Consider the following 21,226-nt stretch of genomic DNA (forward strand, 5'->3'; position numbering starts at 1 on the left):
TAAAGCACGTGAAGCGTTTATTCTTCCGATATGTGTTCTGTCATTTATATGTAAAGCTATATAAAAACTTTGCAAAATTTCCATTTTCAACGAATTAATTTAAAATATAGTATTAGTTATATTATGTTTGCATTGTTTATTCGAATACCAGATTTGAATATCAATTTGTTTCGCTTTAAATAACTTTTATATTTGGCAATACAAAATAGTACAAATTTAATCGTATTGATTTCTAATATTATCTTTCTCTTTTTCTTTTGTTTTGAATTGGTCCTGCCAGCTTAATATTAAGCTAGTACCATCACGATTTTTTTCGAAATAGTACACGGTAAAAAATTATTATTAATGGTACAATTTAGTACAAAATGAGTACTAAAAATTCCAATAAGTCCGATTTGGTCCTGCTGGCTTTATAGAGCTTGATGCAACGAAATAATATGCGTTTTCTCATGAGTGCATTATAATTTTTGCGACAATAAATCAATTTCTTCTAGTTGCACCTTTCCGCATTTTTCGTCAACGAAGTAAAATGGATTTAAACATCTTTCGAAAAAAGAAAAGAAAAACCGTATATGAAGTATCGCTATGAGAGAAGCAAGCAATTGAGACTTAATTAATAAATGGAATACGGCAAAATTAGCGATAGAAATAGTATGCGATTTAAACTTTAGATAAGTTTACGATAAAGTCACGTGCTAAACAAGTAGATTAAAATATCGTGGGCTTAATACGATGTACAGTCTCGTATTTCCAAAAGTTTGGATCTTTATAGCAATACAAAATATTATTCAGTACAAGTATTCAATTAAAGATCATACATTCCAAATTATAATATTTCTCGGAATATTTTTCCATGTAATATATTTCTCAGAAACACATCTTCTTTTCTTAGTCTACACTTTCTTTTGTTAGTTGTTACTTTACGCAAGCTATTTTCGCGCATAAAGCTAACAGACTAAAGTCTGATGTAAATACGACGACAGTCGATCTCACTTTCACTCTCTTGGTAATCCACCTCTTTTCGCATACATACTGAATAATATTACGTATATATTCGAATACACTGAAAGAAAGAAAAATCCACATACATTAGAAGTAGTGATGTGATATAACGGAGACATCTAGAAAGCAATATGACGCAAAGATGAAATTTCAAATACATATGGACAATTGAAAAAGGAAATAATATCAATTAATTTAATTGATATTAAATAATTAATGTATTGCTTCGTTGAATTGCTATATTTATTCTGTAAGATGCGTTAGCAGATAAGACGAGGAAGCGGAAATAGAGAGTAAAAATATGCGCTTTGCTATGTGCGACTTTTGGCACGAGATGTTATATAAAATTACATCCGCCCACTTACGATTTGAAAGTCGTCATGTTCTTGTATATCGGAAATATAGTAGTAATCGAGGAAATGCACTTTTAGTAAGTGCTTGTTACTGATTGAATACATAGAATTTAATGCAATTTATGTGTATAAGGAATCCTTATCAAGATTTACATCAAAATGTTAATAAATTATTTATTATTATATATGAAGGAGTATTATACATATTATGATATACAAAAATAAATACAGGATATTGATTGATAATATAATCGGTGTTTAATGGAATAAATTAAATGAATAAATTAATATTTTGACATTATCTTACATACAAGTAGAATGGCATCGCCATTAAAATTTTTAGTTTCTTGACTTTGAAACACTCAATGTTTCTGACATATTAATATATATTTTTTCAACATACACAAAACACTCTCTCTCTCTCTCTCTCTCCATGTGAGTTGTTTATTAATTAATACTTATACTTAAATTTGTAATGAGAGAGTCTTTTAGACATCATATTTGACAATATCTCATTAATTTTTATAATGTGCCTTTATATCGATTACTGATTTCTATTAAAAATATTATTATGCAAATCTTACACACAGAGATCTACAAACAGAGATTTTTTATCAAGTTTCCATAAAAAAATGATGAAAATTGTACGTGAACCATGCTTGCGAAAAATGAAAATAAGATATCTAAAAAACCTGATATTTTAAGATGTGTTATAAAAAGGAAAAAAGTAAAAAAAAGAAAGCTTAGTGGTAATTTTTGTATGATATAATTGGCATTTTAGTTATATCTGGATACGACGAAATGATGTACAACGTATAATTCCAAAATCCAATTTTATTCATTTCGTCTCTGTCTGGTACTTCCCTTTCCCTTCATTCGCCAATCTTCCTTGATAATGTCACTGGCTTTCTCACCGATCATAATAGTCGGCCCGTTCGTATTGCCGCTAACAATGGTAGGCATTATGGAAGCATCGACGACCCTGAGTCCCTTCACTCCGTAAACTTTTAATCGCGGATCCACGACAGCCTTGGAATCGCTCCGCGGTCCCATTTTGCAGGTACTCGTTGGGTGGTAAGTTGTAAAGGTGAAGTGTCGTATGGTGCACTCCCAATATTCGTATGTATCAAACGGATATATGTGACAGCCCGGCATACGAATCGTGTGAGGTCTCGAGCCGAATCTCTGAAATGCGCTGGTGTTGGATACCCGCATCGCCAATCTGATCCCTTCCACGAGGACATCTATGTCCTCCTTATGCGTAAAATAGTTGGGATTAATGTCCGGATGAACTAAGGGGTTTCTGCTCTTCAACCTGATCCAACCTGTGCTCTTGGGTCGCAGCAGAAGCGGCAAAATTGACCAAGTCTCGACATTGTGCAAAGGCTTGTACATGATATTGTATACACGATCTCTCAGACCGAGAATCTGTTTTATTTGTTCGCCGTCGGAGTTGATGGAAGTTGGCGTAAAGTGAAACTGTATATCCGGATAATCACCGGATTTGTCAGCGTATTTAGTATTAAGAAAGGCTAACGCCTCGATTCCTGGGGTGGTCAGGGGTCCTTGTTCCTTTACGATGTACTCAAACATCACCGAGAAGGTTTGAAATCGTTCTCTTATTAAAGTGATCGACTCGTTCACCAAGAAAGTCAGTCCACCAAGGCCCACGTGATCTTGAAGATTATCTCCGACTCGTAAGTCTGATATCACAGGTATACCAAATTCAGTCAAGTGCTCGCTGGGACCGATTCCGGACAACATGAGTAATTGAGGCGAATTAATGGCGCCGGCGGATAAGATAACTTCTCTTCTGCATCTTACGATTCGTTGTTTGCCGTCGCGAAGAAATTCTACACCCGTTGCTCTTTTTTCGGCGTTGAAGAGCATCCTCAAAACCTGAGCGTGCATTGCTATATGCAGATTTGGTCTATTCTTAATCGGTCGTAAGAAGGCCTTCGCTGTCGAGCATCGACTGCCACGTCGAATCGTTGCTTGTATCAACATAAAGCCACTTTGATTGAATCCGTTTATGTCGCGATTTTCGTAGCCCATTTCTTGACCAGCCTGCAAAAAAGCGATCGCCAGAGGAGTTCTCCAAGACGGTTCTTGCACCGTCAGATAACCTCCTGTCTTGTGGTAAGGTGTTCTTGCTAAATACGGATTACGATTGTCCTCGGACTTGAGGAAATAAGGGAATACTTCCTCATAGCTCCATCCCGTGTTACCCAATCGAGCCCAGTTATCGTAATCGTGCCTATAAGCAATGTCTCATTAATTGTTTGATCGTCTTCAACTTGCTAATGTGACAGTCTTAGCAATAAAAGTGAAATAAATATACTTGCCTATTACCACGAACATAAATCATAGCATTGAGAACGCTGCTTCCTCCGAGAACTTTGCCGCGGGGCCAGTTACATTTGTCGCCTATCATGGCAAGACAATAGGCGGATATACCAGGTGGTGAAGTCTGATACTTCCAATCGAATTCTGTCTGCTGATTATAACCAGCAAGCAGGGGAACATCCGAAATTTCATTCTCATCACCGCCAGCTTCTAAAAGTAGCACCGTCCAATTAGGTACTTCCGATAATCTCGAGGCCACCACAGCACCCGCGCTGCCACCTCCAATCACTATGAAGTCATACATTCGTAATATCTGAAATCGCATTGTTATGTAATTCAAGTATAGTACCAAATATACGTAGAATTATACAAGTATTTGGAAGAATTTGAAAACGAAACATAACATAATGTAGTTAAGTGTATTCGAGAATGTATTGTATTAATATTAGACATTCGTTCAACTACCAGAAGGGTGATTCGAACTGATAGAGTGGTAGTAGTAAGCATATTTACAAAGTTGACTAAACCATTATTTATTAAATGAATGTAAATGTAATATTTATAAAGTTAACTAAATTATTATTATTAATATTATTGGTAGTAAGCGAACGTAACTGTATCAATTAAAATAATTTTATAAGCATGATGAAATAAATCTACAGTACAATAGATTGATTTTAATATTTGATTAAACTGTTCTATAAAATAACAGGAATTCAATAAATTGTTGATGGTAACAATTTCAGGGTAGACTTGACTTAATTGTTTTTATTATCATATATATGCGCAAAGGGGAAGACTAATTTATATTATTCTGTGATATAATTCAAGTATTTAATACCAGAAGAATATTTCGCGCTCTGAAACTGTCAACTCGTAAGCTAATTTATAAGCGACGATTAACTTCGTGTTTATTTCACTTGTGTGTCACTGATCTAACGATCCTAGATTTATTTGGTCGGTAATTAATAATGAATCTTAAGCACTACTTTATCGACTGTATGAAAGAAATTGTTTGAATTCTATTCAATTTATACAAGAGTATTAATTTATACAACTCTTCTACTCTTCTTTTTCCTTTTTCCTTTCATACCTCTCGCGCATTTTGCGGATGTGATTCTGGATCGAGATTATTGTATCTATAGATGGTGAGACCGATGGCCAAAAGTGGAATCAAACCGAGTCCAAGAACGGAAGTAGTGCCGATTAAGCTTGTTAATATAGCTGCCATTTCCGTTTGTATTCATCACCAAGCATATCAATATTTGAATGCGACATTCGAGAAAATTATTCATTCGAGCGATGAAAAACATGAGTCGTCTGTGAAAATAAACCATTAATTAATTTTACTAATAAAAAAAAAATAAAATATCGATATTTCGTACGCACATGCGAATGAATTATTTAAAACATAGAAGTAATAATGTATATGAAATAAATGCCTTTAACGGTCCAGCTGGATCTTAAGTGTTCTTATATAATTCTGTGTGTATTTTATTATATATGTAGTTTTTTAAACTGCGCACCGAAATAATTTTTTGGTCTTGAAAAGCAAACTACCGCAGTAATATCATGTTTCTACACATGCTAATTATCACGAAGAATATTATTAAGGCCTCGCTGATCTGAAAGCTGAAGACGCTCTTACGAAATGTTAGAAATCCGGATTCGACTATTGGTCGAGGTAATATTTTTCGCAATAAGAATTAATTATTTACAGATTTTAATATTTCAGTATTCAGTATTATTCAGATTGAGATGCGTAAGAGCATCGAAAAATAATTGATTAAATATACACATATATTTTAATAATAATTTTATTCTTAGAGTTCAGCCAACATTTAAATATTTTATATTAATTTTAAAATTTTATTTGATTTGGCTGATGAAGACTTATTGTTAGTTAGTATAGTTGAAACATGTTGTCTATAGGACAATCGAATATTAATTTGTGATGTAAAGTGAAATGCGCGTACCTTAGCACTACTAGTGTGTCTCTAGATATTATATTATATATATATTTTTTTAAATTAGATCTTTCTTTTGCTCGTTTTTTAATCTATCTACTTTTTTAATTTTTGTGAATCTATAATATTTACATTATTCCAATCTAGATTATATTTGTTATTTAACCGGTGTTGAGACACGACAGATAGAGAATTGAGCGTTTTTTTTATGTCTGCTTTATGTTTTTTTATACACGTGTTCAATTTTTTTTTTGCTCAAGTGCGGTTATACATACTAGGCTACGCAGTCTAAACAATTAATTTTATAGACTACCATGGCGTGCTTTTCTTTTTTTAATCGGTCTTTCTCTGAATTATTTTATGTTGAAGTTGTCTGAAACGAATTTATGAATTTAACGGTATTTAACGGTTAAGGAGAAATTTTAACATATGACATTTGCAAAAAGTATGGCTGCGCGTGGCTGAATGTTCCTTGTATTTTATATTTGTATTTTGCGAGCCACTTGTAAATTTATAAAAATAATGTATTTCTGAAAATAGTTTGAAAATAGTAAGGAAATGATATAAAAATGTACAGAAATATTATTTCTTACACGTAATAAGATTAACTTTTTATGTAACATTCGTGAGATCAGTTATAACTTACAGTTATAATTGTGACCTATATTGACATTATACGACAAAGAATAAGAGGGAAATAAGAGACACGCTTGTTTCGCATGCTTTATGGATTAAAATTATTTATATTTGGGTATAAACATACCTTATCACACAGATTCTACAAATCTCCTCTCTAGATTTCAATATACATTTCATGTCATATATTCCTACATATTTCTTTCTAACAATAATCAATGATCAAATGATGCTTCATTCAGAAAGAAGTGAGTTACAATTTCGTCTAACGTTTCAATGTCGCTGACATACTTGCAAATGCGGATGTTGCGCGACACAAAGATCATGATAACATCTAGCTTGCTCACGTTGGCAATGTGTCATACTGTACCCGTTGATCCATCATTCACGTACATTTCTGCGTTGCTTTTCCACACGTTGTTTTAATGATCTCGATTGGATCTTTGATGATCTCTCTTTACATTTTTGTTGTTTGACGACGTCGACTATGATCTTCTGATTGCGATTATATTCGAGTCGAACGAATTACATCTCGGTTATATTCTGCGTTATTGTGCGTTTAGTACCGCACCAACTTGAATAACTTTAAACTTTGTGAGAACGTCCGAGAATAAATCGGCGAAAATGGCAGCGGAATGAAACTAGCACTGGTAAGAACTGAACTGCGGTGCTTCGGTGAGAAATGCTCGGAGTGAAAAGGAGTTGGGTCCCTAGTATACACCTTTCAATTTACGAAAACATGATACCGTAAGGTGAAACTGTCGTGCATTTTAATTTTTTTAAATGGGTTACATTATTTTTTTTTGAAGATTTTACATATTTTATTTCATATAAATGAAATTTCTAAACTCATTTTGTTGTTTATATCTGTTTTTATTTCAATAGGGATAACTATTGAGAATGTATTTTTATGATTCAAGAATATGTACATAGAAAGAACGATTTTATAAAGTATCTAAAAATCTAGCTATAGATATAAAACTGAAAATTTTGTTGTATCGTAAAAATAATTACGTAGAAATTTCAAGCGTGATAAATAAATGTTATAAAAATTTTCGATATTTTAGCAATTAGTTTGAGTTCCTACATAATTATTTTAATGGTCCAACAAAGTTAATTTTCAGATTAGTATGTAGCTAAATTTTTAGATACTTTACCTTTTCTTGTAATAAATACTTTACTTTTTCTTGTAAATAAATAGATCCATTTACATCCTTTGATATAATAAAATGAATTTTTTATGTCTCAATAAGAGAAAACGAAAAGAAAAACAAAATCCTGTGAGAAAATACGGTCCAAATTATCCAACATTATTCTATCGATAAAATGCGAAATGAAACAATGTAATAATGGTGCGCAATATGGCATTGCTCAAATAAGACATGTATTTTTTTATGGCTTACCTCTGGCAATAATGATCGAGTACATTAGGTACATTAAATAATAAATTTAATCATTTATTTTATTTAATAATTAGTATGTTAAATAATGATTTCTTTTCGCAAAGTAAAACGCGAGTAATAGGCGGACGTTCCAATGTTATCGGTATGCGATTTTGAAATGTTATTGAATGAAGAAAATTTGATGGAGTACATCGTTTTCTTTTCGAACGCGTAAATCGTACACGAACTTTCCTCTCTTTCATGCGCGATAATGGTGTCGACATCTTTCTCTTTGCTTTCGTGGCCGATGTATGACACAGTGGGGAGACGAGTTTATTTGCGCACACTTTCTCTATGTCTACGAACGATGTCTACGTGCCGTTTAGCAGGTAGTGCTTCTCCAATCCATACATCTACGTTTCGTTACATTACCTCGAGACTATGCGCTGCGCTTCGATTCTTTCGTTAAATCTCGACTCGTAAGAATTGCAGCGAGAAAGAAATTATGATCTTGTCGATCGCGTTTCACTTTTTGCAACTTTTCGATACAATAACCTTATTTTGCAATAAATTCTAAAGAACTTTAGAATCTTAGTTACAAATAGAAAGAGTTGATGCCTTACGATATTATCTCGAATGGTATATTGTATAATTTTATATCTTGTATTTTTATTTTTATCTTACATCCGGAGAAAAAAATATGTTGAATTCTATAACCATACATCCTAAATCAATTTAAATTCATAACAGTAATTGTACAATGTATATGTTCTGTAATTCTGCATTGAAATGCAATTGCGAAAATTGTGTGATTGGTTTATCGATCAAATTAAAAAATAATGGAAATAACTCGCTATTGATAATAATTTGATTTATGTATTCTAAAATGGTCTTTCAGCAGTGATGTTCCACTTTTTTTTCCACAAAGTCTCATAATGGCTTCATCGAGCAATAGATATAATTATCATCGTTTTTTTTTTACGAGAAGTCATATTAGACTGCTCTCTGCCTTGATAAAGTGAACTGCAACATTCACGAAACCTTGGTTTTGCAAGAATATATTTTTTGTTTATTTTTTGTTTGTGATAAAATTTTACAAATATCACACAAAATAGATGCAAAAGTAAAAACAGCATCAATAAGAAGTGAAAATTTTCATTTTGCATGCGTAGTATAAACTCAGATCTAATTTCTCTTTATCAAACATGTCGTACATTTTGATGTGGAGAGAGAGAGAGAGAGAGAGAGAGAGAGAGAGAGAGAGAGAGAGAGAAGAACGAAAGAGAAGCGCATATTTTTCACTAGGCATCTTATTCTACAATTCATGATTTTAATTTTAATGAGATATATCTCAAATAAATTTGCAATCGACTCTTTTTGGATGAAAATATAGTATATGTTAATAATTTGTGAGAGTTAAAAAAAACTTTTTTAGCAAACATATTTACATTTGGTGTTTTTCTATTTAAATAAATGCGGATATATATTTTTTAATATTAACATTTTAATAATTTTTCAATTAATTACTTAAGTACGAAAGCGAAACTTTTTTTTTTACTTAAAAAATTATTTTGGTATGAAAAATGATACTTATTTAATAATTCACTTTTTACACTTGTATCATATATATTTTTATATATTTTTATATTATATATTTAAATTTTATATATTTAAGATCAATAAAGATACATAATTTAGCTCAAGAATTTACGAATTATGTCCTACAAACTATAAAATACATCGAAAGAGTAGTTTTATTGAAATTTAAAAATTTAATTAGATGTAAATCTAAAAATGTTTTTGTTGGACAATCGTATTAATAATTATATAGAATACTCAAACTGGTTGCCAGAATGTTAAATTTTTTTAAAGTATTATTATTGTAAGAAATAAGCGTTTATGCGCGTTTGCAATTTTAATTATATTCGTTATACTGTAACTGCTCGGTTGACAATCATGAGTTATCTTGCGTTTGATTGGGGTCACGTGATTATACTATGATGATTATTGGCTTTCCTCTATAGTCAGCGTCTTATTGGTCGCTTGCCTGCGACATCTAAGCATGAGAAGAACGACAGAACGACTTTCCCGCTAAAATTATCATGTTGTTGTTGCAATAGTAAGAAGTCGCCTAAGTAAGAAGACGTGTAGGGGAATAAAGCAGTGTTCTCTGAAGCTCATTCGTATTTATACATGCTTTATATATCTTGTTCCATGCTCTAATCCGTCCTACGATTCCTGACAAAATACTATAATACATCCATGAGAGTTTGATTCTTTCCCATTCCCTCTCATAGATTTAGCCATCCCGTTGCCATATCGGCATCTTCGTGAGGATAGATTTTCGCCATTAATCTTTTCCTCTTTTACTACCAACCTCTCCCTTCATCACCGTGTACTCATCTTACATTATCATGTTTAAGCATTTTAGGTAATTATTTTGATATTATTCTAACAAAATTATTTTCAGATTTGTATCTATAGTTATAGAATCTACAATAGTTAAAGAAGTATCTATAATTAAAGAACTGTGTCCAGTTTGAGCTCTGAATGAACATTATAAAATATATATTCGATAGAGAGACGTTTGCAGAGTACGAAACAAAAGGTTTTAAATAAGTAAATTTTTTATTTTGTTCATGTACGTTATAATCTTGAAGCAAATGAAAGAATATATTGGGTCATCTAAAAAGTATCCGCGGTTTTTTGTCACTAGATGTGTTGACCATCAACACGTCTAGTGACAAAAAACCGCGGATACTTTTTAGATAACCCAATATTACGGTCTGTACGCGTCAGATTAGTTAGTCTTTAACTTCTTTCGCGGCATTGTGCAACGAGAAGCGACAATTACGAGTGTATGTATATCGCTTATTTTTGTACTATTTCTGTCACTATTTATGTTGTTGCTGCTTAACATTGTGTCCTTAACATTAATTTTTTCTGACAGAAATACCGGAATATTTTTTTAATTTATAACAATGTAATTTTACACATTAAAATGCCGCTTTTTAGAACAATTCTCTTTAAGAATAAAAAATTGAAAATGAATATTGTATTTATGCGGCTATTCTTAATACTAAATCTGTATAATATACTCTTCCTGGAAAAAAAAAGATAATTATTCAGATTAAGGGACACCTGACCAATGACCTTGACCTTGACCTTGTTGTCAAAATCATGGTTCTGAGTGACCTCCAACAGGTTTTGGATGGCGGTTGTTCTTCGTTAAAAAGATATCAACAAAAAAAGTTTTAAAAATAACGTAATATTTTTACTAGATTTTTAATAGAAGTTTGATAATCAAGTATAGAAATATTCTGATCTCTTCAGTACTTTTATTACAATTTTGTTAAGCTGCTAAGGGCTACGATTAGACATCTTCCCTCTATCTAAGAATCCACAGCGTCTTTATGATGAGTAACGATCTCGCAACATTAAATCGATTATGTAAAGAATTACAGGTGAAATTTACTTTCATTTCTCAATCGACATGATGTATTCGAGGACGCTGCCAGATCGAATTCGGATTTCGATTATTCAAAATTGAAAAAAGAAGACATGTTTAAAATAAATGTCTATATATTATATAAATTATTGCTACAATTGAATATAGTAAAATTTTTATCTTTATCGAAGTTCAGGTTCAAGTTGAGTAGAACATAATTTAAATGATAAAAATCATTTTTTTCCGAACTTTTTTGTTCTTTATTTATTTATTTATTTTTTATCAAAGTTCTTATGCAAAAATATAGTCAGAATGTGTGAAAAATTTATGTATACTTAACATCGCGCTATTTGATTTGTGTTCTGTTACAAGTCGAGATTTGTGTTCTGTTACGTTAATTATTGCCCCAATGTGCCCGTGTATTACATCACCAATTAATAAAAAATAAATGATATTAAATTTTTTATTAACTATTCAATTTTTAACGACACTTTATACTTTTACTGTTGTCATACAAGTATTAAATAAAGAATCAATGTGAACATGTATACGATACACTTTTGCCTTAGCTTATATATCATTATAGTAGCATATATTTGCGTCATTGTATACATTATGTGTAGTACCTTATGGATAAATCAATAAAAAATGATTACCACAGAAACGAAATTATGTATTACAACAACAGTAGTTTGAACTATGTGCCATGTCATTATAATGGAGAACGTAGTAGTCCTGACGCAATTGCAAATTAGTTACGGCCGATGCATCTAATTTAATTGGCTTAGAAAATTTTTATGTCGGTTTTGTATCTTAGAAATGCTAAATTACACAATTATCTCATTCGTATGTAATCTATATTATATTACGGATTGCCTCTCTTTTAAAGAGAAAATACACATTTTTTTATATTATTTATTTGCTTATTAAAGACTATCTTATATAAATAAAAAATTTTTTGTATCTCAATTTTCATTATCTCTATTTTTTACGGAGAAATAAATACTAAATTTGAAATTAATACGAAAATAAATAGTGACGTTTAAAAATCGGAATGATTCCGGAGTGAATTTCACAAGGAGTTTCAAAGAAGTTTAAAGAGAGATTAAAAATATTTTATTTAAATAAAATCTTTGTTTTAAAAGTGGAACATATTCATAGTTAATAGATTTTTATGTTATTTAACATCCTTATTATGCGTAATGAAATCTCGTCGATATAATTTTTGGCACAATTATGGCAAAATCTCATACTTAATATTCATATAATTAATCATCCTCTTGACAGTCTACGTGCGAGTATCTAAAATTTGATTATGTGACTATTCCGAAACAATTACAGAATAGCGTTTTAATCAACAAAATTCTGATATGACAAGTATGCGCCAATTAGCCTGCTGTTGACATAATAAAAAGATGGTAGATAAATAAATCTTGTATCAAATAAACGAATCTTAACGATTTTTTTAAGTCTGCAGTATATTGCACTTCATTTGATTTGCAGACGAAAATATTTTCTTTTTTGAAATAGCATTTTTGAAAATAATCGTCGAGATCGGATGCAATTCTGTTGTTATTATGTTGCATTATGAACTATATTGCTAATGTTCGAGCTCTATTTATTGAGAAAAATTTATTCATGAACAAGTTCAATATTACGAATATTAAACGATTGCTGCAACAATTATTCTTTTTTTTTGTTTTCTTCTTACAAGCTATAATTCATATTTTAAATTTGGAACTAATCTTTTTCACTAAAATATGTAATGTTACTAATTAAAGCTGTTATTTGATCTTACTTTTCACTTAGCCGTGCATCTCTATAGTTACATTGTGCGATTATGTAACTATGTATCGATCGGGAACAGCGTGTCAAGAAGTAGTAGTAATAATAATAATAATAATAATAATAATAATAATAATAATAATATCATGTTTTTTGGAACGAGACGATTACATCCATCTTGCCTTTATCATATCGGCACCCTTTTCTGCTATCATGATGACAGGTGCGTTAATGTTCCCGCTAGTGATAGTCGGCATGATAGATGCGTCAATTACCCGCAGTCCCTCAATCCCATAGACTTTCAACTCGGGATTCACGACCGCCATCGGGTCATCGGATGGAGCCATCTTGGCGGTTCCGCTCATGTGATAAATGGTCATGGTATATTGCCTGACCACACAATTCCAATACTCGTCGGTATACAGTGGAATATGCTTGCAATTGGGTAATGGTTTGCTATGAAATCTGGAACCAAATCTTTTCATACTATTGGTCTCGCCAAAGGCGATAGCCGCTTTGACACCTTCGCGAAGCACTGCCACGTCATGTGGATGGGTGAGATAATTATGATAAAGCAGCGGATAATCTAAAGGTTTCTTGGATCTCAGTCTGATATAACCGCGTGATTTAGGCCTAAGCATCATTGGAAATACTCCGAAAACATCTTGATTGTTGATTTTACTAAATACTTCATTGTAGAATTCGTCTGTCAAACCATGAGCGATCTTTACGTGATTACCACCGTCAGAGCTCGTTGACGAGGACGTCAACATGAACTCAATGTCAGGCCAATCGTCGGTCTGGTTGGCATACTTGGTTGAAATAAAGCCGACCGCCTCGAGACCGATGCTGGATGTTAACGGACCATCTTCGGTAATGGCATATCTCAGAGCCGAGTTAATATTCACCATTCGATTCATAACGATACTGACTTTGTAATCGATTGGGAAGACGAGCCCGCCAACCGCTATATGATCCTGCAGATTCTGCCCGACTCCGGGTGAGTCTTCAATCACGGGAATACCTAATTCCTCCAGATGTACGCGCGGGCCTACACCGGATAACATCAACAATTGTGGACTATTAATGGCACCTGCTGAAAGAATCACCTCTTTCCTGACGGACACTACTTCCTTACGACCATCTCTAATAAACTCTACCCCATACGTTTTTCTACTCTGCGGATCTATCAGCACTCGAGTCACATGGCTCCACAGGGAGAGATGAAAATTTTTTCTAAGTTGAATAGGTCGTACAAATGCTTTGGCGGTGCTGCATCTAGCGCCCCGCCGCATTGTAAGCTAAAAGAAAATAAAGTCAGAAATCTCAATATTTAAATGGAATTTTCGTGAAATAATAACAGTTTCACACATACCTGAAAAAAGGCGAAACCAGTTTGCTGCTCACCATTAACATCACAAATATCGTAGCCCATTTCTTCTCCAGCTTGAAGAAACGCTACGCCCAATGGAGTGACATACGGGCTATCCTGCACGGTCAAGTATCCTCCTGAAAAAAAGGATTTTGAAAAAAATAAATATTTATCGGGATTTTATATTTTATTTCACTCACACACATACACGGATTAGTTTTTAAAAAAATTTTTTAAAATAATATACATAGAATAATGCGTGCACGATAAATACAGAGAAAGAGAGAGAGGAGGGGAGAGGGGAAGATTATGACAAACATAAAAAAGTATACGGACCTGTACCATGATATTTCGTATTGCGTGCCAAATATGGGTTTCTTTGGTCTTGTGATTTTTTGAAATACGGCAATACATCTTCGTATCCCCAACCAGGATTTCCAAAACTTTCCCATTTATCAAAATCACGTCGATTGCCGCGTATGTACAGCATTGTATTTAAAACGCTAGATCCTCCAAGAACCTGAAATGTTAAATCGATTGTAAATATTGCGCAACAAAATAAAACAGCATTCGGTCAAGCGAATAAATTAATTAGCTTGCATTTTTAGTTGCGGTCTCCAATATACATTGATAAAAAAGTCTTATGGTTACATTAGAATTGTATAATTGGAATTTTGATTAAGAATGAACAAATCAGAATTTTTTGGTTGAATTTGTTATAATTTTAGTATGTGTACATACATATAATACATAAAAATTTTCATTTTTCACGTTTCCACTCTCGAGAAAACGTTACATGATTGATACTCTGATTGATATAATCATTTTCTGATTTGTTTATTTTTAATCAGAAATTTTTTTTCAGTGCATTTCATTTTTTCAATCTTATTTTTGTACTTAGAAATTAATTTAATCGCCGCGGTATGAAATAATGCGTTACAGACATCATAGACTTACACAATACAAGACAAAAGTTTTGTATACTGAATAACGCGGGGTCTACAATAGCGGTTGTATGGTTTTAAATCATAGAAACGAATCACAATCCAATATGAAAAGATCGACTATGATTGGTCAATTTTCAACGATTTCCTACGACTTAAGATGCTATGACTTCTGTTGTAGACCTTGTAAATAAGTAATGGCTCGAAGTATTTATACTTTCACTCTAGCTCTAATTGCATTCCATGCATATATTTGACCTTCGATACTTTGTAATATACGACAACAATCGGAAACAATTTTTATATCCAATAATTAACATTGTTATCATAATTTCAATTTAAACATAATTTATTGGATTACAGATAGCGAGTTTTTACTAAATTAATATCATTACAATAGAGTTTAATTTATACAGATCAGTATAGGTCACTTGAAAATAAGTTTGAAATATCTGAAATATTATATTAGAATTGGATACAATTTTTCTTTTCTCGTATAATTATTCAAAGTATAATATTTCTACTACAAGTAATAAAATATTTATAAACAATATTAAGAATTTTTATTTTAGACCGCATATGTAAGAAACACAATTAATACTAGAAAAATGCCTATTACGATCGAAGCTGGATCTTCATTGCTTGAAATAATTCAATCTTGAATTACTAATATACACTATATATGTACTTGCATATATACCATATTGTAGTGTTTTTAGAACTGCGCGCCGAATTGTTTTTCCGGACTATAAACGCAATTAAAACTACTCTAATAATCGCGAATTAAATTGACAAGCAAGTTAATAATTTGATGCTACTATTAAGCATCATAATATAAAAATTTTAATATATTGAAACTGTTTATAAATTTATTGCAAAAAATATACCTTGACTCGAACCCGTACGTTTAGCGTCCTAGGCCATTAGATTACAATATAGGGTGGGCCATCTATTGGTACGTTTTTGAATTTCGTCGTATGGCAACACCGAACGAGCTACAGACCCGAAATTTTGACAGTTTATTAGTCATACCGTCCGCGGCACGAAACAACATGTTTTCTCTTGAAGAGCGTTTTGAAATTTTAAAAACTTATTTTCAAAGTCAGTGCTGTGTCGCTGAAACTGTACGAATTTTGAAAAGAAATATGGAGCACCGAAGGAGCTATACGCAAATTGGTGAGGAAAGTTCTTGAGAAAGGGATGTTAGTGGATGACAGAAGTGGTCCCAGAGCTCGGACAGTGCGCACACCCGAGAATATTGAGGCTGTGGCCCAAAGTGTGAGACAATTCCAGCTTTGAAAAACAATAGTCCAAAATGTCATTAATAATTGGGGTGACCGAATGGCATACTGTAAGGCCAGTAGAGGGAGCCACATGAACGAAATCGTTTTTCATTCTTGACGCGGATACTTTTAGCTTCACAACAAAAAAAAAATTAATAAAAAATATCAATGTATGCTCATTTGATCGCATTTTTAAAAACGTACCAATAGATGGCCCACCCTGTATAATATATATGCAAGTATTGATTGTATTTAAAACATTTATGTTCTCATTTGATATTGATATTTTTTACGTGCAACTTCTGGTTATCTTATCTCGAGATCTTCCTGAACTAAATAGATTTGTATCTCTTTACATATATGTACCTTGCCTCTAGTCCAACAACATCGTTGATCGACCATCGCCTGGCAAGCTGTGTCCTGCGGTTGCGTACGATACTTCCAATCAAGTTTACTTTTATGCAAATATAAAGAAAGTATCGGAACATCGGTTATTTCGGTTTCGTGTCCACCGGCTTCCAATAAAAGCACATTCCAATTAGGATTCTCAGTCAACCTATTGGCGAGCACATTGCCAGCTGAACCGCCGCCGATTACAACAAAGTCGTATTCTTTCCTTAATTGTTTCGTTACGCGTGGATGATTTTCCGGGTCCATGAGGTCATAATTGAAATACGCTAGGGCGGCAATCAACACTGGGATTATAGTTATTTTACCGATACCGACGCCAAGAAGGACACTGGCTGTTTTTATAGCGGTGCCGACTACTGTCGCGATGCTCATTTCTCGTTCTGATCGTGCTTTCGATTACTATTGATCTCGTCTGAAACTTATGCATTCGAATAGCGAATTTACGCTTTAAATAATTTTCACTTCTTGTATCACGAATGTCTTTTCCAATTGTTTCTTATAGAAATTATCTTCAGTACCATAACAATTAAAATCTATCTTATTTTATTGTGCGTCTTGTTAGCGATTTCATAGTGCTTATAATTGTAATTGTGGTGCATGTCAGCCCAATCGAAGGAAAATTCGAAGAAAAAAACGTTATGTAACAGAAATTGCTTATTGATAGATATAGAAATAAAAAAAGCCGTCGTCGGTTATATGTTTTAATTATGGAAATCGTCAGAATATTTCTCTTTGAGACTTCGAGACTCTTTGAGACTTCGTGCGAGGATCTGAAAATAAAATAAGAATTTATTTTATTTATCAGGTACTTACAATTATTGATTTTTTTTATAATGAAAGGATTCACGATTAAATTTATAAGATTGACATATGATAGAAAAATGTCTGTATTTTTCATGTTATACAGGGTGTCTGAAAATAATCGCCAAATATTTCATGGGCAGGTAGAGAGGATTAAACTGAGTCGAAAAGTCCTCTACCATTTTGCAATTTTCGCAATAGTTAATAAGATATTAATTACTAACAATTGTCAAATATTGATCTTGAATAATTTTTTATTCAAATTTTTTACTATCAACTTTACAGAAAAACTGCAAGAGACAAAAATCATTTATTTTTTTCTTATAAAGTTCTGAGAATTTTTTTAGAATTTTTTCAAAATTTTTTAATACCGTATTTTCTCATGTTGGTAAAAATGAACAAAAATATTATATGATATAAAAAAGTTGCTGTTTCAAAAAAATATTGGTTGCTTCAACTAAATGCAGCTTTCACAAGTTAAGCAAATATTTGTTAATTTAATCAAGTATTTGTTAATTCAAACGAATAATATGTTGATATATATATATATTTAACTTAAATATATAAATACCTTAATAAATATATAAATAACTTAAATATATAAATACTTGAATAATCACTATCAATTAAACGCATTTAATCAGGCTAACAATTTTTATTCTCAGTACTCTCTAAAAAAATTGATTTTGCAGTTATAGCAAAAATTATTTAAGTTCGAAAAATAGCTAAAATAGATAAATTTCTAGCAAGTACTGCAATGGATATGTATTGCATCTAATCATATAGATGACAGAGATAGAATTTAAATTTGTGCTATAAATTCTATGCATATGATATATTATATATAATTTTCTATCAGATTAAAAAAACAGCTATAATTTTAGCTGGAGCAGCAAAATATTTTTTTGTGGTGTATATACTTCAGTGTACTTTAGTATACTTTAGTATACTTCAGTATATTTATTTAGTTTTATTTATATTTATGCAAGTTTATTATACGTATGTATTGATTTGCGATAACTGCAGTTTCATCATCCGCTCCAATAAACTTGTATCTGCGGTTTGTGCATGCATATTTTGACAAGTTACTTGAACATGTTTAGCCAGTCTTACTTATTCTGTGATAGATACATTTTACATACTCTTATATTCTTTTTTGTGAATGTATGTGTGTATAAACTACGTGTTAATCCAATCGCTACCATCTTGTAAGTTATTTTTTACTCAACCCCAAATAATATCAATGTTCTTTTCATTCATTAATAGCAGAATATAGAGAGAAAATTTTATATGTGAAGGTGACCAATGAGGATCTAATTTTTAATCAAATTATCATTATAAGTTGAAATAACATATTTTGCTAATTGAAAAATAAATTATTGACTAACATCTGTATTGATAACAGTTAATGTTTTTATATATCCTTGGCTTACATATATCTATTCAAAGTTAACGTGTAGTCTTCTTAATAATTAAGGAATAAGAAATTAGGCAACTGATGTTTGCATAATTTCATGAAACGACATTCATGTATTGTATTTAACATTTCCAGTATTTAACATTTTCGTATTTAACATTTTATTTAAATAGTTCCCAAATAAATGATAAGCAATTTAAACTAACGATATAATTAATAAATAATCATAAGAAAGGATTTTGATTATGAATACTAACAAAATAGTGTGAAACTGGAGACTGTTATCAAATCACATTACTGGATATTTTATATGTATATACATGGATATTGTCACAATTTAGGAAGTTGCATTACACCATTCGTTAAATTTAATTCAATTTCGTGAATATTTAAAAAACCTGAAAAAAGATATATATTTTCTTTTTTAATATAAAAATGTTTTCTTGATAAATTCATATTTCTGGAATTATTATTAAAATTATTCTAAACTTATAAAATCGATGCAAATTTTTTATTTGTAAATTCCTTTTGATCAATTTGAAATCAACTTGATCAGTTATAATCATCAATTATAAGTTTCAATTATAAATTTATATTGTAAGTTTCTAATTTTCATTACTAAGGCTGGTATACATAATCGGTTCTTATGTTAAAATCGTCTGAAGTGTAATGTTTTAAGATACTAATATACGCGTGCAGCTTTGTGATTCATCAACTATGAATACTGGCCTAAATATTGATAGTCAATGATATGAATCCATAAAAATTTGGTTGAAATAAGAATTGTAAGAATAGTTTTTCTGCTTTTTATACATTTCGAAAATGTTTTCTCGAAAATTAATAATAAATTATAATTTGTGTAAAGGAAACTTTATTGAAGTTCCTCTTGAAATATTTTTGAAGTGCCTAACAAGCAAAAAATTTTAGTTTTTACGATTCATATTTCAAGTAAATTTTAATGGATTAACTTAATATATATATATATGTGCGTGTGTGTGTGTGTGTATGTGTATATATATATGGAAAGATCAATCTCAAATTAATCAAAGGATCCGTAGATATTAGATGACTTCGTATTGTGCAACTTCAAGTATTGTGCATCCATATTTATCTTTCTCACATAAATTATTCTAGAATAATATTATTGGCGATCGACTAATAATAATTGCGTGAATGTTTCAACAGTATATTTTTATCTTTATATCTTTGTTATTTGTATATTTATTTTATTTAATATAGTGTACTATATACAGATAATAAATAACATTTCACATTTCTGTGATTTTGATCAAAGCGGATATGTGTGATTAAAATAATATAACTAAAAATTTTAACAAGTTTTTTTATAATTAAAACCATATATATTGAGAGATACTAAACATTTTTACTTTATACGTAATTTTTAAGTATTAATTTGGAACACTGTTTAAATGCAAACACGTAATAAGTTTAGAAAAAATAAACTTGGTATTTTAGTTAGCATAATCGTGTAGAATTTGAAATCGGTATATAATTCAGTATATAACTGATAATCGATATATAAATGATAAAGCATAATTATGCAACTAGTCAATATGTACATTGACTAAGTTGGATAATTATGCTTTATCATTTATACCGATTATCAATATTAATATTTATATACAACGTATGCATGTATGTCTTATGTATATATACAACCTATGAAAGAAAGATCATTACGGCGCAAAAATAAACGTCGATTAATTTCCTTTCTCCAGCAAAAGTATTACACTGCATCATGACACTGATACAAAAATATCTCGACGAAAAGATAGAACGGAAGGTATCACAGGTGCACGTGGTATCGAAATGCTGTTGCGCGATCGAGCAGTTTAACGTGGCAGAGAAAGCGAAAGACTGAGACTTTAAGCATTATGTTGGTCTTATAAACCATGAACACTTACCACTACCCTAGTAAAATCACCTTTCCCTTATCTTTATTCCACAAAATGTACGTTTTTTTAATTTTAAATTAAAATTAAAACTAATAATAAAAATGCAACATTTCACTTAAGGCAAAAAAAAGTCGAAATAAAAAATATCTAATTTTATGAAATA

General features: G+C 31.2%; 3 protein-coding genes across 4 annotated transcripts in view; 1 reads left to right on the top strand and 2 right to left on the bottom strand.

The window, feature by feature from the left end:
* The window catches only part of Flo2 (flotillin-2), a 117,221-nt gene that overhangs the window by 35,382 nt on the left and 60,613 nt on the right, over positions 1–21,226 (top strand). The window lies entirely within an intron of this gene.
* Positions 1,516–8,368, bottom strand: LOC105148251 (glucose dehydrogenase [FAD, quinone]). Its single transcript, XM_011059875.2, has 3 exons — positions 4,795–8,368; positions 3,701–4,014; positions 1,516–3,612 (listed from the first exon to the last, which is right to left on the bottom strand). Exons 1-3 carry the CDS (start codon positions 4,930–4,932, stop codon positions 2,190–2,192), a joined length of 1,875 nt encoding a protein of 624 aa, XP_011058177.2. The 5' UTR covers positions 4,933–8,368; the 3' UTR covers positions 1,516–2,189.
* LOC105148250 (glucose dehydrogenase [FAD, quinone]) lies at positions 12,818–19,548 on the bottom strand. The gene is made up of 4 exons (XM_011059874.2): positions 16,885–19,548; positions 14,628–14,811; positions 14,295–14,428; positions 12,818–14,220 (listed from the first exon to the last, which is right to left on the bottom strand). The coding sequence occupies exons 1-4, from the start codon at positions 17,299–17,301 to the stop codon at positions 13,087–13,089; spliced, it is 1,869 nt and encodes a 622-aa protein (XP_011058176.2). The 5' UTR covers positions 17,302–19,548; the 3' UTR covers positions 12,818–13,086.

This window comes from Acromyrmex echinatior, chromosome 1, assembly GCF_024713525.1.
Source record: "Acromyrmex echinatior isolate Ae372 chromosome 1, ASM2471352v2, whole genome shotgun sequence".
Classification (NCBI taxonomy): domain Eukaryota; kingdom Metazoa; phylum Arthropoda; class Insecta; order Hymenoptera; family Formicidae; genus Acromyrmex; species Acromyrmex echinatior.